Source organism: Dromiciops gliroides, chromosome 4 (assembly GCF_019393635.1).
Source record: "Dromiciops gliroides isolate mDroGli1 chromosome 4, mDroGli1.pri, whole genome shotgun sequence".
Classification (NCBI taxonomy): domain Eukaryota; kingdom Metazoa; phylum Chordata; class Mammalia; order Microbiotheria; family Microbiotheriidae; genus Dromiciops; species Dromiciops gliroides.
The window spans coordinates 161,866,871-161,892,148 of NC_057864.1; the positions used below are offsets into that span (position 1 = coordinate 161,866,871).

Below are 25,278 nucleotides of genomic sequence, written 5' to 3' on the forward strand. Positions count from 1 at the left end.
AACCTTCCTCTGAAAAATATTCCTCCTCCTTTACGTCGTTCCTGACTTTCCTAAAGGGGTTTTTTTTTTGTTTTTTTTTTAATGTATGAGGTATTTTATTTTTTCCATTACATGTAAAGATAGTTCTCAACTTTTGTTCAGAACGACCTGAGTTCAAATCTGGTCTCAGACACTTGACACTTACTAGCTGTGTGACCCTGGGCAAGTCACTTAACCGTCATTGCCCTGTCCAAAAAAAAAAGACAACCTGTTTGAGGCTGAAGAACAATCTAATGTCAGAAGCAGGGTCTCTTAGAACAGAATAAACCTTAATCTAGAATTGAGTTTGTCCCGCTTCTTTCCTCCTTTGCTGCGTCTGTCCTGTCTCCTTTCCCGCGTCTGTCCTGTCTCTTTTCCCCTTTCCCCCAATGTTTCCTTGGTTATAAAACTGGGATAATCAGTTGTTTCCTCTCTCTTCTTGGCCCCTCCTTCTGCTACTTCCGGGGTGGTTTGAGCTTCATGGAGATGATGACACAGAGAAGAGTTTGGGGCCTGGGGGCTGTGGATGAGCTCAAGGTATCATTAGTTTGTCTGGCTCCTCTGGGATTAGAGCTGTGGAACTTTTCCCCGCAACCCTCTCTGTCCTCCTACACTTTACTGGAGTATCTTGGGCAATCGATGTTTTGGCCCTCTTTGGACCATGGTTTCTTTTGTAAAATTGGAAAAATTCCCTCTGGCTCTTGAGGTAGGGGAGTGAGAGTGGCATGAGGTCATAGGAATGTTCTCCCAGGGTGCGCTGCTATACCTGGCCCATTCTTCATTCAGTCAATGAGCATTTATTAAGCACTCACTAGTGTCAGGCACTGTGCTAAGCTAAACAAAAGATATCGAAAGGCACCATCCTTGCCCTGGTCCCGTGCTCAAGGAGTGTACTTTCGAATGGGATGCATGTCTGTGCATGAGATTTGTTGATCATGGGGATGGAGTTGGCAGGGGACTGTTGGTCCCACGGATTTCTCTGGAGCTGAGCTTCAACTGTGACCTATCTTGGGTTCTATGGGCTAGCCCTCCCTGGGGCGGGGGGTGAGGACATAGATGCATGAGAGGGACCTCTCCAGTGGAGAGATGCCCCTGTCCATCTGCTGAAGAAGGTGGCTAAACCTGATGACTCCATGGGAACTGAGTAAAGTAGGCGCTGGGGGGAGAAGTGGATACTTAGTGATGCCCCATGAATGGATGGTGCTGAGGTCAGCAGAAAGAGCTCTTTGATGTGTGAGGGCAGCCAGGGAAGAGGTGTGAGTCTCTAATAAAAGGTGCCCCTGGGGGGAGTCCCTAAACATTATCCTTGCTGGTCTGGCCACTTATAATTGCCTCCTTTCCCAGGCAGGAGCCTACAAATAGGGATACCCCGCCGTCCATCGACTACCACTGCTGAGAAGCTAGCCTAGTGGTAAGTGTTCGGGGTTGGGAGTGAGGCGAGGTGGTTTGTGGAGGACACTTTCTCTATACTACCACCGGACCCTTAGTTGTGGACAAGGATTCCATGGGGCGCGGGGCGAGGAGGCAGAGCAATTGATTGCCCTAGTTGGGACAAACTTGGAGAAGGGTTTGGGGATATGGAGAGGATGGTCACAGAGAACAACTATCCAGGCTTCCCTGATAGAAAATAAATTCTTTGAGGTCAGGAGATCTTTGTATTCTTTGAGCATGGCATAGCACCAGGCACTTAGGAAAAGGGATAAGGATGGGGACAAGGGCTGGATCTTTGATTTCATCGACATAGGGAATGCACTTTTTAGTCTTGGACACTGAGATGTTAAGTGACTTACCCAGGGTCACTCAGCCAGGATGTGTCTGAGATAGCTATTGGCTTGAAGACCAACTATACCCACTCAGGCTGCCTGGTACATACCAAATAATTAATGCTTATTGATCCTACTCAAGATCTCAGGGTAGAGTGAGGATAGTTGTGAAAAGGACGAGGGTTTGGTGGCCAGTGCCCAGAGACAGCAGTTGCTTTCAGATATCTCCCTCCCCTCTCTTTCCCTGTTCAGTTAGGGAGAGCTCAGGAATGAGCTGGGACGGATCTGTGAAGCCCTGGCTGGAGCTTGGAGAAGTTGGCTGAGGCGATACAGTCGGCCCAAGCAATCCAGTCCCCCTCTAACTAACTCTGGCTTTCCCCTAGCTTTTAGGACATCCCTCATCTGCTGGCAACAGTAAGAGCTTATAGAAAGCCCCCATTCCCATCCAGCCCGTGGCTTCAGCCTCCCTAGTGATCCTGCAGAAACTTCTGCAGAACTCTGCAGAAGCCTGCAGCAAATGGGCCAGATGAGGAGACGCTGAGAAGGCTTGTGGTGCTAGGCTGTTTGTCAGAGAACTCTCTTTCTCTCCCTTAGGGAGCAGGGTATGAGTCACCTCCCATGAATGGAAATGACTCCTACTTTCCTGGCTAGCTTTGGGGTTTCCTGGCCTGGGATTGGTGAAATGCTTACCTCCCAAAGGATTTCCCAGGTGGGGAGCTATCCCTTAATATGGTCTGGGAAGGGTGGCCCCATGCAGGACCCCGTGTCCCAGGATCCCCTCAAAGCTGCCCAAGTCAGAGAGAAAGTTCCCCAACATGGCATTATGGGTTCTGAAGGGATATCTTGGCACTAGAAGGGACCTTGGGAGGTCTGCTCTAGTACCCTGTACTCAGGCAGGGAAGGTCTAATTCATATTTCATAGATGAGGTAACTGAGGCCCGGGAGGTTGTGACTTGCCTGAGGGATCAGTGGGAGGAGGACTAGAACCTCCTCTCTAGCTGCTCTGTGTGAGGATCTTTTCACTGCACCATCCTGCCTTTCACAAGGCTGGGAAGAGGACAATGAGGAAGAAGGACAGACTTTGGTGGGTCTCAGCATACCTAATTCCTGCTCATTCCTTGGCTATCATTCCAAGGAGGACCTGAGGGTGAAACACTAATGGAATTCAACACCTCCAGAGCCCACTTTGATCATCCCTTTTCTTTTCAGGGAGTCCCTGGGGAGGTGGGTACTGTAGAGGTCTTATAGGGATGGGGTCTTCTCAAGGCAAAAACTGCCAGATTTGGAGGAGGTAGGACCTGGAGTCAGAAAGACTCATCCTCCTGAGTTCAAATCTGGCCTCCGATACTTAACACTTACTAGCTGTGTGATTTTGGGCTGTGTTTCTGGCACCTCTGTTCTAACATTAACTTTTTTGTGTGTGTGTGTGAGGCAATGGGGGTTAAGTGACTTGCCCAGGGTCACACAGCTAGTAAGTGTTAAGTGTCTGAGGCCGGATTTGAACTCAGGTACTCCTGACTCCAGGGCCAGTGCTCTATCCACTGCGCCACCTAGCTGCCCATAACATTAACTCTTTTTTTGTTGTTTTTTGCTTTTTTGTGGGGCAATGGGGGTTAAGTGACTTGCCCAGGGTCACACAGCTAGTAAGTGTCAAGTGTCTGAGGCCGGATTTGAACTCAGGTACTCTTGAATCCAGGACTGGTACTATAACATTAACTCTTAACTCCATACTTAGTGCTATTTGCAAAGTTGGTAAGCCTGAGATAGGAAGCATATTAGCCTTATTTTGACATGCTAAGGAAAGGAGAGGATGTGAATAGAACTTCAAACCAAAGTGAAAGCAGACATTAGGGATTCATTGGGAGGATGAGAGACCCTAAGGGAGAGGGGAGAAGCTGAAGAGGTATGTGGAAAGGAGAAATTCAAGGGGACTCCCTTTGACTTTGATTCTATCATAGCCATTTCCATGACCTCTCTGGGGGGAGGGAGAGATTATTAAGGCTCCATTTCTTCCTTTTTATTAATTCACTTGATATTCTTCACCTTTTGTTCTTTCAGATGAATTTTAGTATTTTTTCTAACTCTATAAAATGATTTTTTGGCAGTTTGATTTTGGCACTGAATAAATTAATTAACTTAGATAGAATTGTCATTTTTATTATATTAGCTCGGCCTATCCATGAGCAATTGATATTTTTCCTATTATTTAAATATGATTTTATTTGTGTGAAAAATGCTATATAATTGTGGTCATATAGTTCCTGGGTTTGTCTAGGCATGGAGACTCGCAAATATTTTTTATTCTCTACAGTTATTTTAAATTGGGATTTCTCTTTCTATCCCTTGCTACTGGGTTTTGTTGGTCATTTATAGAAATGCTGATGATTTGTGTGGGTTTATTTTATATCCTGTAACTTTGTGAAAGTTAATTGTTTCAAGGAGTTTTTTTATTTGATTCTCTAGGATTCTCTAAGTATAACATCCTAATGTCTGAGAAGAGTGATAGTTTTATTTCCTCATTGCCTATTCTTATTTCTTCCCTTTTTTATATAGTTTATAGTGTTGTAGAGGAAATGATGATTTCTGACTTTCTAATGTATTTAGGAAATATGGTTTCATATTATAGTTTGTATTTATGTTTTTATCCCCTTCCTAAATGGTAAGCTTCACGAGGGCAGGGACCTTCTTCAATGCCTTAGCATATACTTTGTGTTTAATAAATGTTTGCTGCATACCATGACATGATATGCATTCATATACACTAGCTGTAGAATAATTATGTCCTCCTTCCCCAAGTGACCATGCCGACGTCCTTGGAGCAAGCGGTGGCTGCTATTGTGTGTACCTTCCAGGAGTACGCAGCTCGGGAGGGGGACAAGTACAAACTCTCCCAATGCGAGCTGAAAGAGTTGTTGCTGAAGGAGCTGCCCACTTTAGCCCCGGTAAAAGGCAATGGGGTGGTGGTGGTGGGGTTGAGGGATGAACTTTTACATCCCATGACTTATCTTTCCTAGAGCTGGAAATCTTGTGCAGGGTGGAAAGGGAGTGGGGAGTGGGGGGCAGGATCTATGCCTTGCTCTGAATGGTGGTACAAATAAAAAGACCCCAGGATTGGGAGTCAAGAGAACTAAGTTCCAATCCCAGCTCTGACTCTTAACTTCATGACCTTGGGCAAGTCACTTAACCTCTTTCTCAGAGTGGAAGTTGCTGAAGCACAGGGATTCATTCAAAAGAAAGTCTGGAATAAAATTCATTATGCTTGAGCCAAAGATCCCACAAAACAGGAGTTTCCATTATGATTTAGCATAAGGCAAAACATGACTTAGAATACGTAGTTATCAGAGCAAGTACATTGTGATGAAATGCCCTTTGGAAATAGGTGTGTTACCTTGGAGAGTGTATTAAGGCAGAGAGATCTAACTTGTAGCCAAGGCTGCAAGCATCCCACAAAACTAGCAAGTGTAGGGCGAACCAGGGTGAAATGTAATTGGTGGATGATTAACAAAATAAATAAAAATATAATACAATATAGATAATGTTAATGTATGGTTTTCTAAGTCAATATGTGGCCCAATCCATTTCTATTAGAATTTGCCACCATTCTTGTAAGGAAAGAACTTCAAACCTTTCAAGTGCTATAGAGATTTGAGATTATTATTCGTTAATGATAATAAAGGATAGAACATAATAAGGGATATTTTAAAAAATATATTTTCAGCATAGCCTATATTTTTAATAACAAAAACATATAGTTCTTTGTGGCTGTGTGGGAACTTATAATCCTTAAAGCCTCCAATGGATAGCCATACCCCTGGGGCCATTTAAAAAAAAAAACATTTTTATTTATAGTTTTGTGTTCCAATCTTTATCCCTCTTTCCCTCCCTCCCTCCCCTCCCACCTCCCCAGGTGGTAAGCAATCAGATATGACTTATACATGTGCAAAACATTACCATGTTAGTCATTTTGTACAAAAAAAAACTTGAATAAAGAAAAAAAAATGAAAGACTGCAAAATAGCATGTTTCAGTCTGTGTTCAATTAACCAGTTCTTTCTTTGGAGGTGGATAGTATGTTTCCCTGGGACCATTTTGAAGCATGAAGGATATCCTGCCTAGGGCATACAAATGCCTTGTTCCAGCACTAGACTAGAGCAGGGTTTCTTAAACTTTTTCCACTCATGACCCCTTTTCATCCAAGAAATTTTTACTTGACCCCAGGTATATAAGTATATAGAATAGATATACATAACCTTTTACTGTTGCCAAATTTTTCTTGACCCCTATATTCAGTTACTTGACCCCATATGGGGTCTTGACCCACAGTTTAAGAAGCTAGGGTCTGTCTAGAGCACAGAAAGGACTTCCTGACAATGAGCCGTAGTCTTTCTGTACAACGTAGACTGAACAGATCATTGAGAGACCATCTGAGAAGCGCTGATGAAAATGATTTACCAAAGGTCATGCTCAGGGGAAAAGCTGGGGGACCCAGCTCTCTTGAGATCTAATCCAATGCTTCTTCTGTTCTGAGAAGAAAGCCAGGGGGTTCTTCATGTCTCAATCTTTCTTCTTACCCTCTTCCCACCCCTCCACATTTCCTCAGACTCGACTCCGGGAGTGTGACTACAACAATTTCTTGAGCGCGCTGGATACTAACAAGGACTGTGAGGTGGATTTCTCTGAGTACGTCCGAGCCCTGGCCTGTCTCTGCCTCTACTGCCATGAGTACTTCCGGGACTGCCCCCCTAACCCTCCTTGTCCTTAGTCACCCCATAAGTGAGATGGACCAGGGATGGGGGAACAAAAAAGTGAACTGATGCATGGAAAAGACCTACAAGTTGGGTGTCATGTCCCTGTCTACCCGCACGTTGTCTTGTGGAGACTGGATGGTCACTTGTCAGCTCTGTGGAAGACCAGATTCTCCTTTGGGAATGGGTTGGATTGCATAGCCTTTGAGGTCTCATAATCTAAACATCCCTTGATCCGTCTCAGTTTTCAGTTTGATCTCTGACCCTTAGGAAATTAATTTCCCTTTCCAGCTTCCATCTCTGTCACTTCCCCTAGGCTCCCCCACCTTGGACCTGTGGTATTCTATTATAATGTGAGAATACACTAGGAACGTACTTTGGAGATGTAAAGAGCAGACATAGAGAGATGGTGGGGTTAGCAGGAACAAGGGACTAGGGAGGGATGAAATCCCTTTCACTGTTCCTAAGCTCACCATTGTGAAAGATCTCTCAATAAATATGGCTGTTGTTCCAGCTCCCTCCGAGGTGTTTTGTTTATTGTTAAAGGGAATGGGGAGTAGGGCTGGGACTGGGGTTCTTTTGTTATTGAGCCCCAGCTGTTCTATTACCTCAAATTCCTGCTAAGGAATCGGGATCCCTTGAGGTCTGTGAAGAGAAAGCTGAGAGGGAACTTGAAGAACTTGTTAATATTACTAGATGGGGGAAGATGCCTTTATGTTCTCATTTAGTCCCATGGTCGAGGGGAAGGAGCCTCTGGAAGAAGAGGAAGTGGTCTTGAAGCTGCAGCAAGAGGACTGGTGGTTAGATTTGCAAATGAGCCCATGGAGCGTATAGGAGGCTGAATGGAGGGTGGGCCCTATGAGCATCTACAGCAGGAGTCACATTTCACGGGATCCAGTGAATTTGGATGGGGAAAAAAACAAACATCTTTTATTTTCACTAGCTTCTCACTGAAATTTAGCATTTCCTTCAATCATTTAAAAAATATTATTCTGAAGGAAAGGCTTCTCCAGATTGCTGGAGGGGCCCGTGGCACCAAGGTAAAGGTTAACAACTCCTGAACTGGAGGCTTCCCCTTCCCAGGGGTCTTTGAGAGAGGGGTCCTGCTGGTGCGCTGGAGAGGGAGGCTGTGAGGGGGGTAGCTGAGGCACTTCTCAAACCGGGGTACAGGAGGGCAGCTGGGCTCCAGTGCTCCCACAACAGAGCACCCGGCGAGGTGGAGCCTGGGTGGGGTTGCCGTTCCTAGCCTGGGGCTGCGGGGAGCTGACAGGGGCTGAAAAGGCAGCACTAATAGGATTAAGGTTCATGGCATATCTGTTTTCTCCCTCCCTGGGGTACTCCTCCCACCTGCAGCCCAGAGTCAGGGGGCAGCATCCTGGGGAGAGGCCCCCGTGCCCTAGTCTGATACCTGATTGTCGAGCCTTTGCAGCTACTTTATCCCTACTCCCATCTCTTGATATGTAACGGAAAGATGCCACCCTCAACATTCAAGTATCCCTATGTGTCCCCCTCTATTCTGCCACTGCCCCATATTCAGTCTCCTGTGTTCTTTCCCCCTCAATCCCTGTCACTTAGTTTCATCCTAGGCACTCATGCATCCCTCTCCACCTTCGCCGGTCTCATTCTGGGCACTTGTGCGTCCCTCCTTCCCACTTTGGTCTCATTCCAGACACTCATGGATTCCTCTTGCCCCACCCCACCCCATCCCTGACAATCAGCCCCATCCCACACACTCATGTGTTCCCTTTCCTTCTGTCCACATACTTGGGCTCATCCCAGGCACTCAGCCACAAACTCCAGGGGATAAGAATACTTGGAGATAGTTTTCTTTCCATGGGTTACTTCCCAGGCATTTTTCAAGTCTGGAGTTGGCCTGGCATCCACTATCCTTCACACAAATATCCTGTCTATGGCTAGGAGAGCCACACCCTCAGTACAGCCTTGCTCCCCATGAAGCAGAGGGACTGAGTGGCCCCCTCTCTCATGTCAAATCAGTCTCGAGCCCTGGGTCTCTCTTCCTTCTGTTCTAGAAGATTCTGAGCTTAGTAGGAATTTTCCATCCTCGTGCTCTCCCCTCCCCCTTTCCCTCTACAAGCCCCCTCCTATTGTGACCCCTCCTACAAGGTGGGGTTGGAGCCCTACCCACTCTTTCAGATTGGGGGCTCCAGTCCTGTTTGGCTCTACTTTCAGGGTCCCCTCCCTCTGATGAGGGGGAGTAGTCACCGAATACTATCCTCACATGAGCACCTCATCCTGTGTAAACTCTGCTCACCCACCAGCCAACGTGAGCCAGGAGGTGGAAGAGGCCTTGCTATTGGTCTCTTCTGACCCATCATCAGAGAGGGGGTGTCCCAGCTCCCCTCCGCCCCTTGCCACAGGCAGGGTTTGGCTAGGGGTATAAATAGGCCATGCCTCAGCCCTCCTCACTGTGTCCCTCTCTCTCTCCCTTCTCTGCATTTCCTCTCTGGTTGGTTTGGTGAGTTGTGGTTAACTTGGCCAGGGATGTGGGTGACAGTTTCATAGGGCCTAGCTGGGTGAGGGCCAGATATGGGAAGTAGATCCAGATGTGAGGAGTCTAGAAAGGGGCTCTGGGCAGGTGGTTCAGGTTCAGGTTTTGTAAAGAGATGCCAGGGTAGGGTGGAGGAGTGCCTGGGAGTGGGGGGAGATTGCAAGACCCAAAGGCTTGGATGCTAAGTGCATGCTGCATGTTACATTTCTACACCAGGGGTGTGTGTCTGTGTCTGTGGAGTGTAGTCATGTGTTTCATGCATGTCCACATGCACATATGGAGCTGCTATAGCGGTAGTGATCTGAGCTTGTCTTCTGCTCATATCTTCCCCACTTCTGATTTCTCTCCCCCCACCCTCTCGGTCCACAACTCTCCACACCCTCCTCTCTTTCCCTGCTAACCCTCCCCTCTGACTGCCTGGTTTTTTTCCATTGTCGTCCCAGGGCTGGTCTCCAGAAGCAACCGCCCACTCTTGTGCACAGAGCAGAAGAATGGGCCGGGAGGGCTGAGCTTTGGGGAATGAGTGAGTGAGTGAGTGAGCCAGCGGTGGAAAAACAGAGCTAGAGCAATTGCTATTGCTGAGTTGTTGTTGTGGGACTGGGCACTAAGAGGAGGCTAGGGTGGGGCAGGCACTGCAGAAACAACTTCTGAGGGCGACCAGGGGAGGGAAAGAAACTGGAAAGGGAACTTCAGGCCAATGGTTCTGTGCAGGGAGGTGGGGACAGAGGGGCTGGTTTAACAGTTTCAGATATTCTCTATCAGATATTCTCTAGTCCCTGCGCTGAAGCAATGCGCTTGAGGTGGGGCAGAATACCCAGCCCCACTCTGCCTCAGTTTCCCCACATGTCAGGTTCAGGGGAGCTCTCTTGGTTGGCAGCCTGAGGGAGGGCGGGGCTAGGCATTCTCAGTCGTTTTGTGCTTCCTCAGGCACGGGGGTGGCATGCTGATTACAGTATGAATTGCCAACTGTGTGGCCATCTTTGAGGGACTTTTCTCTTTAGTATCTATCTTGTCCTGCTTGGAACAGCACTACTTTCTCTGTCCTATCTGTGTCTGTGTTTTTAGTCTTAGAACAAAGCCAGGGCTGTCAGTCAGCTTCCACTTAGAACGGGGCCGCTGGGATGTGTGCCCTCGGGGCGGGGTGTATCCTGCCCCATTCACACTTTTTTCAGAGAGGAGCCCAGAAGTCCACTTTCTAGGGAGGTGTCCGAAATAGTTCAGTGTTGAGGGCAGGAGATGGGACCCTGACAGTCCTAGGGTGAGGGGTTCAGAGGGTGGGGTGGGATACTGATACTTATGCTTTTTAAAAAAATCTATAAAGTGAGGATGTCAGACTAAATGGTTCCCAACTCCTTTGAGTAGGTGGACCCCTTTTTAATATCAAAATTTCTAGGTCCCCCTCCCCGCATTATAATAACAATTAATAATCAGTATAAATTGACTTAGAGAATAACAAAAATTCAATAACACTTTTTTTTTTTAGTGAGGCAATTGGGGTTAAGTGACTTGCCCAGGGTCACACAGCTAGCAAGTGTCAAGTGTCTGAGGTCGGATTTGAACTCAGGTACTCCTGAATCCAGGGCCGGTGCTCTATCCACTGCGCCACCTAGCTGCCCCTCAATAACACTTTTGAATGTGTATACTATAAATGAAAAATAGTAAGATATGTGAGATCTTTGCTTATCTATTACATATGTCGAATCATTTCAATTACTCAGAGCCCGTAGTCAGAGAACCGCTAAACTAGAATGATGAGCTCTAAGAGAAAGGAAGTGGTCTGTGGCCACAAAGGTAATAAACCAGAATTCAAATCCAGATCTTCCGGCTCCAGATCCTGGGCACTTTCCACTTCATCATGTTGTTTCCTAGGCTAGTTGAATTCCGAGAGGCTCACCTCCAGAAGAGTGGCTGACAATTGACGATCCTTTTGGGGACGCCATAGAAGTTCCCTAAGACCATCTACTAAGGAATAGAAGGTCATCTATATGGCAGCCATATTTAGGGTGGGGCATCCCAGGCGTTGCCTCAGGTCTTTCGGATGAATACAAAACAACTGAGTCTAGAACCTCCGTAAGAAGAATAATTAGTTAAAATTGAAAAATAACTACTATGGGTTTCCTCTTAGACTTCCTTTCCCTCCCTATAGCCCTGAATTTGTCTTAAAAAGGTGCTGATTTGAGGGCACTTTTCTGGCTTCTTGCCCCACTGTTGGGTTTTGAGAAATTTATTCTGGGCTAGAAAAATGCCAATTTCAGGTCATTAGTGGAGGAAGTCCCACATGGATGACATCACAGATTCCTGAAGTATTTCAACACATTCCACATCCACTCCACCCCAAACCGACAGCTGTCTGTCTTCTTCACTTGATCCCTCCCTAGGTACCCCTCACGACAGCATCATGACAAGTCCTCTGGAAAAAGCTCTGGATGTGATGGTGTCTACATTCCACAAGTACTCTGGGAAGGAGGGAGACAAGTTCAAGCTCAACAAAACCGAGTTGAAAGAGCTGGTGAGCCGGGAACTCCCGAGCTTCCTGGGGGTGAGTAGTGTCTGTGTGTGTGGTGGAATTCATAGAGCTGCTGCTGCTGCTGCTGCCACCTCCAGCTCTCTTGCCACTCGAGATGCTGGAGGATCGCATATCCTCATTTAGCACCTTTATTAGAGAGGAAAGATTCTCTTTTTAAAAATTTATTTTAAAAAATTTAATGTAATTTAATTTTTTTTTTTGAGAGGAAGGATTCTTATCCTGGGGTTGGTGAGCTGGTCTTTTTTTTTTTTAAATTGGATAATTATTTAAGTATAGTTGATTTCTTTGGTAATATGATGCATTTAATTTTATGCATCTAAAAATGCACTGAGCCTGGAGTCAGGAAGACCTGAGTTCAAATCCATGTTCATACACTTTCCTAGCTATGTGACCTGGGGCAAGTCACTTAACTTCTGTCAGCCTCAGTTTCTTCAACTGTAAAATGAGACGCATAATGGCACCTACTGTCTGGGTTGTTATAAGGATGAAATGAAGTAACATTTGTAAAGCTCCTGGCACACAGTAAGCATTTAATAAATGTTTGTTCCCTTCTCTTCCTTCATTTGTAAAATAAGGGGGTTAGACTGGAAGGCCTTTGAGGACCCTTCCTGCTTTAAGTCTAGGATGCTCTGCTCTTCAGATGAGGTGATGGCCTCCCTTTGGGGAGTTGTTAAACCACCTCTTTTTTCCTCCCTCATCTTCCAGAAAAAGACAGATGAGGCTGCCTTTCAGAAGCTAATGAGCAACCTGGACAACAACAGGGACAATGAGGTGGACTTCCAGGAGTACTCGGTCTTCCTGTCCTGCATTGCCATGATGTGCAATGAATTCTTCGAAGGCTACGCTGACAAGCTGCCCCGGAAGAAATAAAGGGGAGCAGTGGTGATGGTGGGGGATGGGAGAGGGAAAAGAGGGAAGCTCCTGTGGGAGGGGGGAGGGGGAATCTGGGGAGGAGCTACAGGGTCATAATATCCTCATGGAGCCTGAGGTGGGCACATTACCATCCTGGGTGATGCTGGAGAGCACCCAGGTCATTAAGCAGAACCAATAAAGGTTTATTGCAAGAACCTTCTATTCTGTTTGGGGAGTCTTTTTGGTACATGCTGGGTGGATTAGTGGCATGGTTCTCCCATAAAGAAATTGGAGAGATCTGCATAGTGTCCTGGGAGCTGATTTTAAGGGCTTAAAAAATTTTGGTGGCGCAGTGGATAGAGCACCAGCCCTGGATTCAGGAGGACCTGAGTTCAAATATGGCCTCAGACTTAACACTTACTAGCTGAATGACTCTGGGCAAGTCACTTAATCCCAATTGCCTCACCAAAAAAAAAAAAAAATTTGGTGGAGGCTGATGTGAGTTGTCAGGGGTGGGGCTTGGGGAGGAGGAATCCAGGGAGGAGGAGTCTAGGGGAATAGGTGCCCAAAGAGCAGATGGATCATCGATAGATTCACAGAGGGTTAAACCTGGGCAGACTCTTGGAGGTCATCTAGTTCATTTTACAGATGAAGACTGAGGCACAAAATGATTTGGGTGCTAGAGCTGGGAAGGACCTTCAGAGGTCACTTGGTCCAAACACCTCACTTGAGCAGATGTGGACCCCAGACAAGAACTAGCTTCTCATTCCTATCTCAGTGCTCTTTCCATAACACACCTAAAAACTTTTGGGCAGCACGGGAGTGAGCAACCAGAAGTGGAAAACATTGAGAGCAAAGAGGTGGTACGGGAAAAATTGAAAACCAAAGTCCTGAAGAACCACCATAAATTAGACATGTGGAGTCAACTTTTACCTTCTTTAGTCCCCTGTGCTCCCATCATCTCCCTCTCTCCCCATTCCTGAACTTTCTAACTCAAGGTGGTATTGAACATCACATCTGTTCTTGGTTCTAGGTGTGGCATGTTGTTGAGGAGCCCTGGGGGTGAAGGATGTTGGGGGTCAGAAAGGGGAGACTAAATTTTGGTGGGTGGAGGGAAAGGCAAGAGTGTGCTGAAGATAGCTATTTCCCAGCATGTCCTTGGGCCTTCATTGGGGATAGAAAGAGAGGCATGGAAGAAAAAACTTTCCTCTAGTTAGCTCCTGACCTACATCACTGGCCTCACCCTTCCTTCTCTCCTCTAACATTTGCTCTGAATCATAGAAATGTTTAACTCTTTCCTGTCTAAAGCAAGAGCAGGGAGGGACATGAGCCAGGGCTGTTCCAAGTGATACCAGAAGGGGATGTGGAACAGCATTCCTGGAAATTGTCTTGGGATGAGATTTGTGTCCTGGGAATTGACCCTAGAATTGTGGGCCAGCTGAGAGGGAGGTCAGCACAGAGGTCAGAAGGGGAGGATAAAAAGGGATCAGAGGAGAATTTTCAACAGAACGAGTTAGTCTCACAGGATCATAGGAACTAGGGCCCAAAGGGACCTTAAATATTGCCGGGTCCAGCCTCCTCATTTTATAGATGAGGAAACTGAGGCCCACAGAGGGGAAAGGGGGAAGAATCAGGGAATTTTTGAGTTTGGAGTCAGCTGAGCTGGGGAAAGAGCTGAGGAATAATTACAATATTGTTATGGGCTATAAACCCAACCTCTGTGTGAGGCATTAGGGTTAGAAATAAGGAAGCACTGAGGCCCATTGGACTTCATGTGGGGACCCAGAGGATGTTAAAAGGAGCTGAGGCCTTAGTCTTACTTTGTGATTCTGGGTTAAGGGCTATCCTGTCTGAAGTGCAGGGACCTGCTGGATGACCTCTCAGATAGTTCTTCCTTTTCCTGTATATTTCCCCCCCTTTTTCCCACCTTAAGTGTGGGAGGACAGGAGATCCTAGTGTATCTTTCTAGAGCCCTCCTTCACTGTTTAGGACCTAATAATAAAGGCTTATGATCCTGTCATCTTATTTACGGGCACGGTCTCTTTCACCCCTTCTTCCTTCACTCTTCCATCGGCCATGCTGCTGCACCCGGTCAACCCTTCCCCAGCCTCATCAATCCTCCCTTTTGCATCATTCTGTTTCTAAACTGTGCTTCGGAAACTATCACCAAGCAACCAATCCCTGGCCTCCCTCTCTGGTCCTGGTGACTGACCCCTGGGAGTGAAGGGCCAAGGGGAGGGGGGAGAGGGTTGGTGAGAGAGGAGCAGGAGACTCATCAAGGTAGATGCTTCTCATGCCTGATCTCTGTGACCTCCAACATTTAAACTCTTATTTCCTCCCTCCCATTCCAGATCTTTGTACCCTGTTCTAGAGACCATGCCTGGTTTTAGTAGGACTGACTATTCTGAAATCCTGCTTGTTATTTAGGTTCCCATCCTGGTCGCCAACCCTTATTTATTTGTTTGTTCATTTATTTATTTGTTCATTCATTCATTCATTTATTTATTTTTGCAGAGCATTGGAGGTTAAGTGACTTGCCCAGGGTCACACAGCTAGTAAATGTCAAGTGTCTAAGGTTAGATTTGAACTCAGGTTCTCCTGAATTCAGGGCTAATGCTTTATCCACTGTGCCACCTAGCTGCCCCCACCCCCCAGCCTTTATTTATGACAATCCACTCCAATCTTCTACCCTTACCTCTAACCTCTATAATCTTTCTTCCCATCTCTGATACCCAGGCCCCTATTTGGCATTTCTTTCAATGAAGTCACTCTAGGGTTAGGAAAAAACCAAACCAAATAAAAAAATGAAAAAACCATATCTTTTGGAAAACTTCAGCTCTATGATCAGCCTCCAGTATATCACTTTGACCCATACTAGTCATCTTTGACACTCAGCCCCATCCTCTGCCTCACTCCAAGTTCTATGTGTCATTGGGAGATATGGAGAAAATGATACATTTCTGTTGTGCTTTAAGATTTAGAGAGCACTAGATTCAGAGTTAGAAAACTTGGTTTATGGCTTCCTATCTGTGTGACCTTGGGCAAGTCACCTCAACTGTGTGGGCCTCAGGGCACAGTGAGCACTGGGCCTGGAGTCTGGAAGACTCATCTTCCCAAGTTCAAATCTGGCTCTAGACACCTACTAGCTGTGTGACCCTGTGGAAGTCACTTAACCTTGTTTGTTTCAATTTCCTCATCTGTCAAATAAGCTGGAGAAGGCAATGGCAAAACCATTTTTGCCAGTCTCTTTGCCAAGAAAACCCCAAATGGGGTCACCAAGAGTTGAATTCGACTGAGCTCAGGATCACACACAGAGAATTGTAAAGTCACATAGCTAGTAAATATCAGTGTCAGGATCCCAAGCAGGATTTACACCTGACATCAGGTGAAGCCCTTTTTTGCAGTACACCGTGATGCTCCTCTTGTGACTCACAGTGACTGAACTCAGGAGAAAAGGGCTGCCTAATACCCAATAGGGCATATGCCAGTCGGAGCCTAGCCTCCTCTTTCTACCCAGCTTGTAAACAAAGAAGAAGCCTCGGGGTCCTTGGTTCCTCCTCCCAGGAGGCCTAGGCCTGAGCCTTTCCATGTCTCCTTCCCCGTCTCATTGGCCCTTTCCCACCCCCTGCTCCCTGGAGTCTAGAGAGAGGTAATAAAGCTAGAGACTAAGCAGGGATTCCATTTCTTTCCATCTTCTCGATTCACTGGTCGATTTGGCTTAATTGGGTGAGTCTTCATTTGGTATCCCCAGCTTGGCTTGGGTGACTCTATGGAGGGTAGGGAAGGATAGAGGGGCTAGCATTCAGGGGATGGAAAGCTAGGGGCAGCAAACCTGGCTTTGTAGTGAAAAGTGCTTGGATTCTAGGGTCAAGAGACATGGGATCCTTTGAGACTCTGATGATTAGTAGGTGTGTGACCCTGGGCAAGCAGTTTCTACTTTTCTGAGCCCCATCTGCAAAATGGAGACGGTCCATTGTCAACCCCCCTGCCCCTAAATTTTACAAAGACACAGAGGCCCAGATAAGTGAAGTGACTTCAGTGCCCAAGGTCACACAGCTAATTAGCAACAGATCTGGGCCAAATGAGGTTTAGGAGAAAAGGGGAGGTTGGAAATGATGGTGGTGAAGAAACAAAAGAGGGGGGAGCCAGGGAGGCTTAAGTTGGAAACAGGAGAGATCTTCTGGGGAGTGGCAGGATGGGGCGGGGGAACTCTCCCTCCTGTAACCCCAGACAGCTCTCCTAGCTCATTTGACTCAGCTTCTTTGGGGAAATCACCCCAGTTCCTGTATGGTTACCACCCTAACCTCCCCAGAGGGGAAGTGATTTTCAAACCTGAGCCATGGCAACTAGACATTCCCTCGCTTTCTCCTCCCCCTGGGCCTTGCTTCTTTTCTCCCCTGGCCCCAGGTGACGGAATCAGGGCTTTCCACCTCCAAGCTTCTCCTGGAGAGGCTGTTCCCCCCTCTTGGAAATGACCTGCCCCTGGAGACCTCACCTGGCACTTTGTTTTGCAACTCTCTGATATGCTTACCATATAATACTGCAGAGTCTAGTTATCTGTTTGGGACCCAAGAGAGGGGGAAGCAGTGTGGGGAAAGGCAAGAGACTGTCTTATCTCTCCTCATCTTTCAGACCTCTTGTATCTCCCCCAACATCGCCATAGCACAGAGCTGGGCATATTTTGGGCCTGTTTGATTTTTGGTCTGGGCCTATGATTTCATCTGGACAGAGGACAACTCCCTTCAATAAGCAAATTCGCAATTTCTCTATCAATTGTAGTCTTAGAGCAGGAATTCTCAACCTTTTTTTTGTGTGTGTGGGTCCTGGACCCCTTTGGCAGCAGTCTGGTGATCTGGTGGACCTTTTCTCAGAATATTGTTGTTAAGTGCATACAATTAAATACATAAGATTACAAAGGAGACTAGTAAAAAAATTATTTAAAAAAATAAATTCACTGATCCCAGGCTGAGAACTCCTAAGGCTCAGAGACTTACCCAGGGCATATTACAAAATCAAGTGACTCATACAGGGCTTATATGTGTTAGAGGCAGATATTCCTGACCCTAAGGCTAGCCCCATATTTGTTGTGATAAACTGCCTCTGCACTTAGTGGGTTTTTTACATTTATTGAAGGATTAAGTGAATGAAGGAAAGGTCTCTCTCCTCCCCTCCTATTCCTCTCACCTTCTCCCCCATCCCTCTTCTTATCAGTTCACTCTTTTCTGGCTTTCTGTGACTTGGAGACAGGAGACCAGCCTGTAAGGTCTGACCACTGCTCCCCTACCTCCTCTCTAGTGCTCTCTTCATTTCTGTGGCCTTTGTGCACATGTTTCTTTTTACTTTCTTTTTACTGGGTGCCCCCACATACACTCTGCAGACTTCTTGGTTGAAGAATCAGAGACCTGGGCAGAGATGGGAGGTGACTTTGGGTAACTCACCCCTTGCACTGGATGGAACAGGGAGGGGATGGTCATACCCTATTCTCCTCTTTTTTCTTTCCTATTTATACCTCCTTTGGGAGGTCAAGCTGTCCATCCATTCTTTTCTCACTTGAGACCATTCCCAGGTTTTTTGCTGCCCTTGAATCAGGTGGGAGACAGCATGCCTGATTCTTTGTCAATCAACTCCAGTTTTTCATAGGAAGTTCTGTCTTCTGTCTTGTTTCAGTCTATGCTGTAACAAATAAATCCATTTGTGTGTGTGTGTGTGTGTGTGTGTGTGTGAATATATCTGGAGGAAGTTTCCTCCTGGGTCTAGCTTAAATCCCTCACAACAGTGTTCTCTCTTCCTGTCTCTTTCCTCTTTGTTCTCCAGATCTGAAAGTCTTCCTGGGATGGAGACTCCTCTTGAGAAGGCCCTGACAACCATGGTCACCACTTTCCACAAATATTCTGGGAAGGAGGGCAGCAAATTGACCTTGAGCAGGAGAGAATTGAAGGAGCTGATCAAGAAGGAGCTCTGCTTGGGGGAGGTGAGTGTCCTCTTATCTCAAATGAGCAATAATATAGGAGGACCTGTGAGGAGACACGGGTAGCACTTTGTAAGTGTAAGCTATTATTATTCTACTGTCCATCACTCAGGGGGTCTGAAAACCTCTACTCCAACCAGATTCAAGACTGATCATCCCCCATGGACAGAACCCTGTCCTGAATCCAAGAGGGGAAGCATTAAGTGGAAGAGGAGATACAAACCTGGTCCTAGAGTGAGCCCCCCCCCCCCCCGCCCAGTTTGATGGGGAGAGACTCTGTCTCTGTTCTTTTTTTGGGGAGGATTTACACTCTTTCTGCCATCTTTTTCTTTTTGGCTGCTTTCTTTTCTTCTTCCCACCCAAATCCCCATCCTTTCTACTGCTCTCTCTCTCTCTCTCTCTCTCTCTCTCTCTCTCTCTCTCTCTCTCTCTCTCTCTCTCTCTCTCAGGGCAATGAGGGTTAAGTGACTTGCCCAGGGTCACACAGCTAGTAAGTGTTAAGTGTCTAAGGCCGGATTTGAACTCAGGTACTCCCGACTCCAGGGCCGGTGCTCTATCCACTGCGCCACCTAGCTGCCCCCTCAGTCTCTGTTCTTAAGGGATTCCCAGTCTGATAGCTGGAAGGTGGGAGAAGGTTGTGGGTTGTCCTAGAGTTCAGGGACCTTTCTAGCCAATGAGGGAGACATAGTCTTGTCTGTAGGAGGTTTCTGTTCTGAATGGGAAATATTGTTGTTGCCTTCTGGGAACTCTGCCTTGTAGGGGACACAGGAGACAACTCTAGGCCTCAGAAGGAGGCACAAATATAGAAAGAAAAGAGGAAAATACACCAGTGATAGGGTGAAGAGGCAGGTATTCAAGGGAACAGGTTGAGTGGGTTTAAGTTGAGTTAGAGAAGGCTTCCCAGAGAAGAATGTGATGTAGTATTGAGGAGAAGCTGAACAGTGCTGGGGCAGTGGCCTGTGTAAAATCTGAGCTCAGAGAGAAGGAAGCGAGAGTCAGGAAGAACAGAGCAGTCAGGTTTGGGGGGTCATGGGAGATGAAGGGGAAGGGGATACTATGGATGGGAGGGGGGAGAGGAGGAGGAGTTAATTTGGAGAGACCTTGAAGCAAGTCTAGTTTGATAAGAGATTCAGTAGGGAGTCATTAGACTGTATCAATAATGGGACTAACAAATCTTCAGGTCTGTTTTACCTAGAGCTAGTAGATTTTTGCTGTTTCCCTGGGGGGTACACTCTAATCTTTCCTGCCCTGATTTCCTTCTTTCTTTCTTTCTTTCTTTCTTTCTTTCTTTCTTTCTTTCTTTCTTTCTTTCTTTCTTTCTTTCTTTCTTTCTTTCTTTCTTTCTTTCTTTCTTTCTTCCTTTCTTTCTTCCTTTCTTTCTTCCTTTCTTCCTTTCTTCCTTTCTTCCTTTCTTCCTTTCTTCCTTTCTTCCTTTCTTCCTTTCTTCCTTTCTTTCTTTCTTTCTTTCTTTCTTTCTTTCTTTCTTTCTTTCTTTCTTTCTTTCTTTCTTTCTTTCTTCCTTCCTTCCTTCCTTCCTTCCTTCCTTTCTCAGAAACTGGTAAAAGGTCAGAACAAGTAACAGTTCACTAGAAGAAATTGATTCATTGTGAGTATGAGTGTGTGTGTGTGCGTGTGTATGCGTATGCTTGACAGTAGTGATGTGGCATGGAAGACACTGAGCCTCCTTCCTATATCTCTTTAAACCTATCTTCTTAAATTGTGGGTCTTGACCCCATATGAGGTTGCATAACTGAATGTGGGGGTCAAGAAAAATTTGGCAACTGTAAAAGGTTATGAATACCTATTTTATATACCTGTACACCCAGGGTCATGTAGAAATTTCTTTGGCAAAAAGGAGTAGTGAGTGGAAAAAGTTTAAGAAGCCCTGCCTTTAAAAATTCCAATTTGAGATTCTCTTGTATCACTCCTTTTACTTCTTGGCCCACAATGGTGTTTTCCCCCTTCTCAGAAGGGGCCATATGTAAGAAAATGAGGGGGTTGGCCTCTGAGATCCTTTCTAGCCCTACATCTATACTCCTAAGATTTATGTGTTTTCTTCTCTCCCAGTACCTATGGGTTCCTGGCTGGGGCCTTATCTTTTCTGTGTTCCAGGGGTACTGGGGAGGTAGATGGCAGCTAAGAGTGTCATCTCCATCCTTTTTTTTTTTTTTAAAGTGAGGCAATTGGGGTTAAGTGACTTGCCCAGGGTCACCCAGCTAGTATGTGTTAAGTGTCTGAGGCCAGATTTGAACTCAGGTACTCCTGACTTCAGGGCTGGTGCTCTATCTACTGTGCCACCTAGCTGCTCCTGTCATCTCCATCCTTGACAGAGGGTAGCCTTCCTCAGCTCTACTATGCTGTTCCCAGACCCTTCAAACTCACCCACATTGGGTATTATAAGCTTTCAGTTATGTATATTGCAAGAGTGGAAATGGGGGCAGCTAGGTGGCGCAGTGGATAGAGCACCGGACCTGGAGTCAGGAGTACCTGAGTTCAAATCCGGCCTCAGACATTTGACACTTACTAGCTGTGTGACCGTGGGCAAGTCACTTAACTCCAATTGCCTCACTAAAAAAAAAAGAAAAAGAAAAAGAAAAAAAAAAGAGTGGAAATGGAGGCAGGGTGTAATGCTTCATCTGGTGTAGCATAAAGAGCTCCAAGCTTAGACTCATAGGATCTGAATTCAAAACCTGTCTCTGCGACTTACAACCCATGTAAACTTGGGCAAGTTTCTTAAATTTTCTGGGTCTCAGTTTCCTCATCTGTTAAACGAGGGAACTGTATTAAATGGCATCTTCTAGAAACCAGTTCTCTGCTAGTGCTAGGCCTATAGAACAGAGCCTTTTTATTGGGTGGTGGAATGTAGCTTAGGGGTGTGTGTGCTTTTTAAGGGTGGTAGACTAGTTTTTCTAATCTGGGTTGGCTTTGCCTTTCCTAAACAACGAATGCTTGCTGGGAGAGGGGGTAAACATGGAGCCTGCAGATAGTACTAGGGGAGATAGAGAGAGAGAAAGGGGGGGGAGATAGAGAAGAGGCAAAGGAGAAAGAGAGGGGGAGAGGGAGAAAGAACATACATGTGGGGTCTCTAAACTCTCTGTCATCATTCTCTTTCCCCTCTTAGAAAATGCAGGAGAGTGGCATCGATGAACTGATGAAAAGCCTGGACCGGAACAGTGACCAGGAGATTGATTTCAAAGAATATTCTGTGTTCCTGACCACACTGTGTATGGCCTACAATGACTTCTTCTTGGAAGAAAATAAATAAGTGAATGATAGGCCACTGTCCTGGGGGCTAACCTTCCCAGTACAATCTCCTTCCCTTAGCCAGGGCCTTTGCTCCCATCCCATTTTCCCCAATTCCCAATAATGGGACTAATAAACCCTCCAGGTCTATTTTACCCAGAGCTAGTAGACCTTTGCCCTTTTCCTAGGAGATAGGTACACTTTAATCTTCCTTGGCCTACTCTCTCTCTCTGTCTCTCTCCCTTCCTTCCTCCCTTCCTCCTTTCTTTCTTCCCTGTGATCTCATGGGTATATACCAAATGCTGTTCAGCAACTCACCTGTAATTTAGAGTTTAAGGAGTTATCTAGAGCCCTGAGAGGTTATAACTTGCCCACAGAGTTGGCTAGCATGGTAAAGGCAGGATTTGAACCCAGGTTTTCCTAACTCCAAAGCCAGCCCTCTCTATCCACTAGACCATATTACCTCTCTTGCTCTCATTCTTTTTGAAAATATTTATTGATGCTTTTTTCCCCATCCACTATCACTTCCCAATGACTTTCCCTCTCCTTCCGTATATAATCCTCTCTAGTAAATGTATAAATTATTTATTTAGAATTTTATTTCCCCCCAATTATATGTAATCTTCCTTATTAAAAGAAAAGAAACATAGTTAAGGAAGCAAAACAATGCATTGGCAGGGACTGACAACGTATGTCTTATTCTAGTAATCAATCAATCAATCAATCAATAATCATTTATGAAGTGCCTACTGTGTTTCTGACCCTCTACACCTGTAGTCAGAGGAGTCTGTTGTACAAGGAAGGGAGGTGTTTTTCATTGTCAGTCTTCCAGAACCAAGATTACTTCACCCTCATCCTCCAAACCTCCTTTCCAATTCATTCTCTTTCTTCCTCCTGCAGATAATAAAAGAATTTTCACTTCAAGGTGTTTTAGAGTTGATTGTGACTGAAAGAAGGGAGGGAAGCTGGCACTTAGGGCATAGATCCTGGAGGAGGACAGGGAAGGGGGAGGCTTCCTTAGTAACATTGCTTCAATGTTTAAAGGTTCAGAAATTTCACCTTCATAGGTGTGGGTACTTCTCTCCTCTGTGCAGATTGCAACCCCTTCTAATTTATTTATTTATTTATAATTTTCCCACCTTACATGTAAAACCAAATTTTAACATCGATTTTTTTTTTAAATTTTAGTGAGGCAATTGGGGTTAAGTGACTTGCCCAGGGTCACACAGCTAGTAAGTGTCAAGTGTCTGAGGCTGGATTTGAATTCAGGTACTCCTGACTTCAGGTCTGGTGCTCTATCCACTGCGCCACCTAGCTGCCCCTTAACATCGATTCTTAAAACTTTGTGTTCCAAATTCTCTTCCTCCCTCACTACCTCCCCCGTAAGAACTCAAGCAATTCAATATAAGTTATACATGTACAGTCGTGCAAAACATCCTTCTAATTCTTATTGAACAACCTTCAAGAGCTGCGCCACTGTACCACAATCCCTCATATTTCCATAGTATAAGAACAGAAGTTTCCCGAGGTCAATGACTTTCCATTTCTCTTTTGTCTTTATGCCCCAACACCTAGCACTTAGTGTTTGACACACAGGATCATAAATGATAGAGTTGGGAAGTACTTTTGTTGTTGTTCTTCAGTTGGGTCCAACTCTTTGTGGACCCTATTTGGAGTTTTCTTGGCAAAGATACTGGAATAGTTTGCCATTTTCTTCTCCAGCTCATTTTACAGATGAAGAAACAGGCAAACAGAGTTAAGTGACTTGCCCAGGGTCACACAGCTAAGAAGTATCTGAGACCAAATTTGAAGCCATGAAAATAAATCTTCCTGATTCCAGATCCAGAGCTCTATCCACTGTGCTACCTAGCTGCCCACCAATAATCACTTCAGAGCTCATCAAGTCTAGACTCTTGATTGTACAGATAAGGAAATTGAGGCTGAAAGAAGTCAAGGGATTTGCCCAGGGTCACACAGTAACTGAGGCAGAATTTGAATGAAGGCCTTACTAACTCCAAGCTTAGTGTTCTGTCTGCTGTGCTGAGATGCACCATAGTCACTTGTTGATGGAACTCTTCTTCTTCTTTTTTTTGGGGGGTGGTGGGGCAATGAGGGTTAAGTGACTTGTCCAGGGTCACACAGCTAGTAAGGGTCAAGTGTCTCGGGTCAGATTTGAACTCAGGTCCTCCTGACTCCAGGGCCAGTGCTTTATCCATTGAGCCACCCAGCTGCCCCCAGGGACTATCTTTTGCTATGGTTTGTTAATTTGAATGCTTAGTACAGTGCCTGGCGCACAGTAGGCATTTGATAAAAGCTTATTTAATTGAACATTCCCATTTTACAGATAAAGGATCTGAAGCCTACCAAGACTAAGTGAATTGCCCAGGGTCTTAGAGATACTAAGTATCAGACAGAGCTCAGAATCAAATCTGTCTTCTGGCTTTTGTGCCCTTTCTACTTACCCCAAGAGCATTAGGGCATCAGAGTTCTTATCCTACCTCTTCCCATCCCTTCTCCTGCCTCTGCCCTGTCTCTCTTCCTATTTGGGAAAGTCCCAACCCAAGGTGGGGAGCACTAAACTAACTCTAGAAAACCTACTGTTTTCTTCTTCTGTGGAATGGAGAGACCAGTCCTAGCTTTGCAACCCCAAACTCCCAGAGAAAGCAGGAAAGTGAAGAGGAATCAGAGAGTAGAGTCCCTTGAAATGCAATGTGCCCAGGGAACGCCTCCAATAACTATAACGGGCATGATGTCACAATTATGATTATGTCACACAGACACTGTCCAGCTAGCCCAGGGCAAAGAAAGCTGTTGAGGTAAAATTTTGGCTTCAGCTGCCCACACTGCCTGCCTCCCCAATCATCCCCTTAGCTTAGGTCCCTGTTCAAAGATGCTCAGGTCCTCCTGCTGAAGTTGCCCCCTCTCACTTTCCACTTTTACTAGCTTGACCTCTATGAACTTAATTTTCCACCTCATGGGGTTGTTATGTGGAAAATAGTCTGCAAACCTTATTGCATGGTAGAAATTAGTTGTTACTGCTATGATTGTTATTCTCCACGGCTCCCCTGACCAACCCCCCCCCCCAAAAAAAAACCCCCAAACCTCAAACTCTGGCTCTCAGGAAGTGTTGTGACATACTCAGCTATGTCTAAATGTCTAATGAAGATCCATGTCTTATACCTCCTAGGAATATCAGGCAGGGGACCAAGTCTGAAGTCAAAGGTCTAATGGTGGACTATCAGGGGAGGAGGTGATTTTTTGTTTTTTCTTTTTGGACTGGGGTCTTTCACTAGGGCTTCTGAAGTCACACTTAAGGTCCTCAAGAGCTGGACCTGAGCAGGCTGACAAACCTTGAATTCTCTTCTTTCCTCCAGACACCTACTCAAACTTTTTACGGGACCTACCCCAGGTCCACCCAAATCCATGCATATACACTGCACGAATGGACGTGACAAATAAAAAACTTGTGCCCACCGGTCCTATCCATTGCACCTGTGGTGGAGAGAGGTGGGTGGTGGGGTGGAGGGGAGGCATATCCAGAGTAACACCAGGATGAGTGGGGAAGAAGTAACAAAGGGAATTTTCCTCATCCCATTTCACAGGTGGAAAAACAGTTTTTTCTTTTCTTTTTTTTCTTTTTAGTAAGGCAATTGG

The 25,278-nt window shown here is 45.9% G+C and overlaps 3 protein-coding genes across 3 annotated transcripts; all 3 read left to right on the forward strand.

Moving 5' to 3' along the window:
• The first annotated feature begins 1,385 nt into the window (after window positions 1-1,385).
• On the forward strand, window positions 1,386-7,034 carry S100A3 (S100 calcium binding protein A3). The gene is made up of 3 exons (XM_043963963.1): window positions 1,386-1,429; window positions 4,578-4,723; window positions 6,381-7,034. Exons 2-3 carry the CDS (start codon window positions 4,583-4,585, stop codon window positions 6,540-6,542), a joined length of 303 nt encoding a protein of 100 aa, XP_043819898.1. The 5' UTR covers window positions 1,386-1,429; window positions 4,578-4,582; the 3' UTR covers window positions 6,543-7,034.
• Window positions 7,035-8,899: 1,865 nt separating this feature from the next.
• On the forward strand, window positions 8,900-12,572 carry S100A4 (S100 calcium binding protein A4). Its single transcript, XM_044005519.1, has 3 exons — window positions 8,900-9,001; window positions 11,413-11,573; window positions 12,267-12,572. The coding sequence occupies exons 2-3, from the start codon at window positions 11,433-11,435 to the stop codon at window positions 12,429-12,431; spliced, it is 306 nt and encodes a 101-aa protein (XP_043861454.1). The 5' UTR covers window positions 8,900-9,001; window positions 11,413-11,432; the 3' UTR covers window positions 12,432-12,572.
• A 3,542-nt stretch (window positions 12,573-16,114) lies between these two features.
• On the forward strand, window positions 16,115-22,503 carry S100A5 (S100 calcium binding protein A5). Its single transcript, XM_043963487.1, has 3 exons — window positions 16,115-16,139; window positions 18,228-18,384; window positions 21,503-22,503. Exons 2-3 carry the CDS (start codon window positions 18,247-18,249, stop codon window positions 21,644-21,646), a joined length of 282 nt encoding a protein of 93 aa, XP_043819422.1. The 5' UTR covers window positions 16,115-16,139; window positions 18,228-18,246; the 3' UTR covers window positions 21,647-22,503.
• The last annotated feature ends 2,775 nt before the right edge of the window (window positions 22,504-25,278 follow it).